Source organism: Echinops telfairi, unplaced genomic scaffold, assembly GCF_000313985.2.
Source record: "Echinops telfairi isolate 266 unplaced genomic scaffold, ASM31398v2 ScPeMD7_31;HRSCAF=116, whole genome shotgun sequence".
NCBI lineage: Eukaryota > Metazoa > Chordata > Mammalia > Afrosoricida > Tenrecidae > Echinops > Echinops telfairi.
The window spans coordinates 31,354,439-31,355,857 of NW_022103928.1; the positions used below are offsets into that span (position 1 = coordinate 31,354,439).

The 1,419-nt window shown below is 44.1% G+C and overlaps 1 protein-coding gene across 1 annotated transcript in view; it reads right to left on the reverse strand.

Moving 5' to 3' along the window:
- LOC101660140 (phosphofructokinase, platelet) overlaps window positions 1-1,419 on the reverse strand; it is a 46,935-nt gene that overhangs the window by 26,152 nt on the left and 19,364 nt on the right. The window contains exons 10-11 of the mRNA XM_013004550.3: window positions 985-1,072; window positions 1-149 (exon numbers count right to left, since the gene is read on the reverse strand). Coding sequence (XP_012860004.3) covers window positions 1-149; window positions 985-1,072 — 237 coding nt within the window. The remainder of the gene's footprint in view (window positions 150-984; window positions 1,073-1,419) is intronic.

The window sequence follows — 1,419 nt, forward strand, 5'->3', positions numbered from 1 at the left end:
GTGATAGTGTTCAGAGCAGTGTCGGCACCAATGCTGAAATCTGTCCCGGGGACATTGTTGGAGACAGTAGCTGGAACCATGATCATAGGAACACAAAACTCCTCGTGTTGCTCCCGGGCAGCTGACATTTCCAGCAGTCCCAGGTAGGCCTGTCAGGTAAGTGTGTGCAGTTGTGGGGGCGAGGAAGGAAGGAAGGAAGGGAGGGGGACAAAGGGACATCGATGGAATTAAAATGGTTGGAGAGCCACAGGGCGAGCCACTTCTACCACAGCACCCAAGGCACATACAGGGGGAGGGGTCCCACGGAACCACGGAAAGATCCACATAAAAAGGCATTAGGACCAAAGATAAACTACGCAGTTTTAAGCACAAAGGATAATGTAGGATTATATCATTGATAAGCCTGACTAAATAAATCCCTTATTGGTAAGAATGATTATTTGAGCTTCTTACATTTTCTTTAAATCTCAGGCTTATCATGGGGCTGATGGTCATTGAATAGACCAAAAAAAAAAAAAATCAATAACTACCATCCAATATATGATTCAAAAAGTCTTAAAAAATTAACGTCTTTCTCTTGAAAAAGCCAATATATCTCGTTCAAGAGATTAAATTATTTCTACAGACTTAAAATACATCAAAGCTCACTAGAAAGATGAATCAGAGATAAGGAATCAGGGTTTCACTTCCCAATTAATTTGCTTTATTAGAACTGGGTAGATCTTGCCACTCTGTTATTTTTCGGCAGGATTCACATTTACTGGGCCTGGGAATCTAAAATCCAAATCATGAAGACTAGCCAACATGAACAGCACACAAGGGGGCTTCAAAAAGTTAATGGGAAAATGCCATTTTCTTTTCATTTTGTTTTCCCATGAATTCTTCGAAGCCCCCCTTGTAGGCCTGTTTGAAGTCAAGACAGGGTTATTATTTTCTTCTGCAAAGCTAAGTAACTAGCAGGTTAACAGAGAAACAATGATGTACCTCAAATCCACCAATAATCAATACAGCGTTGATATTATGAGCACGCATCTGTACAGCAATCTCTTCCAAATACTTTCCAGGTAGAATACTAAAAATAGTTAGATCAAGAGGTGGGGTCAGATGCAGACAAGCTTCACAGTTCCCATGACACACAGCATGCTGACAAACCTGGGGCAAGTGGCTTTACTCTCGCAGGTCGCCTCTTGCGCCTTCACGACCAAGAGAGCACGGGGATGTTACCTGCCTTCCCCATCCCCTCAGCTTTGCCAGACAGGGAGCATGAGTAACAGGATGGCGGGAGAGGACTGCATAAGGCAGCGTGGCCAGAAATGAAATGCCAAAAGAACGTATTGTCTGAAGAGAGCTGGAGCGGACCTTCTGGCCGTTCTACTCTGTCCCTAGGCTCGCTCGAGCCAGCATGGGCTCAGTGGCATA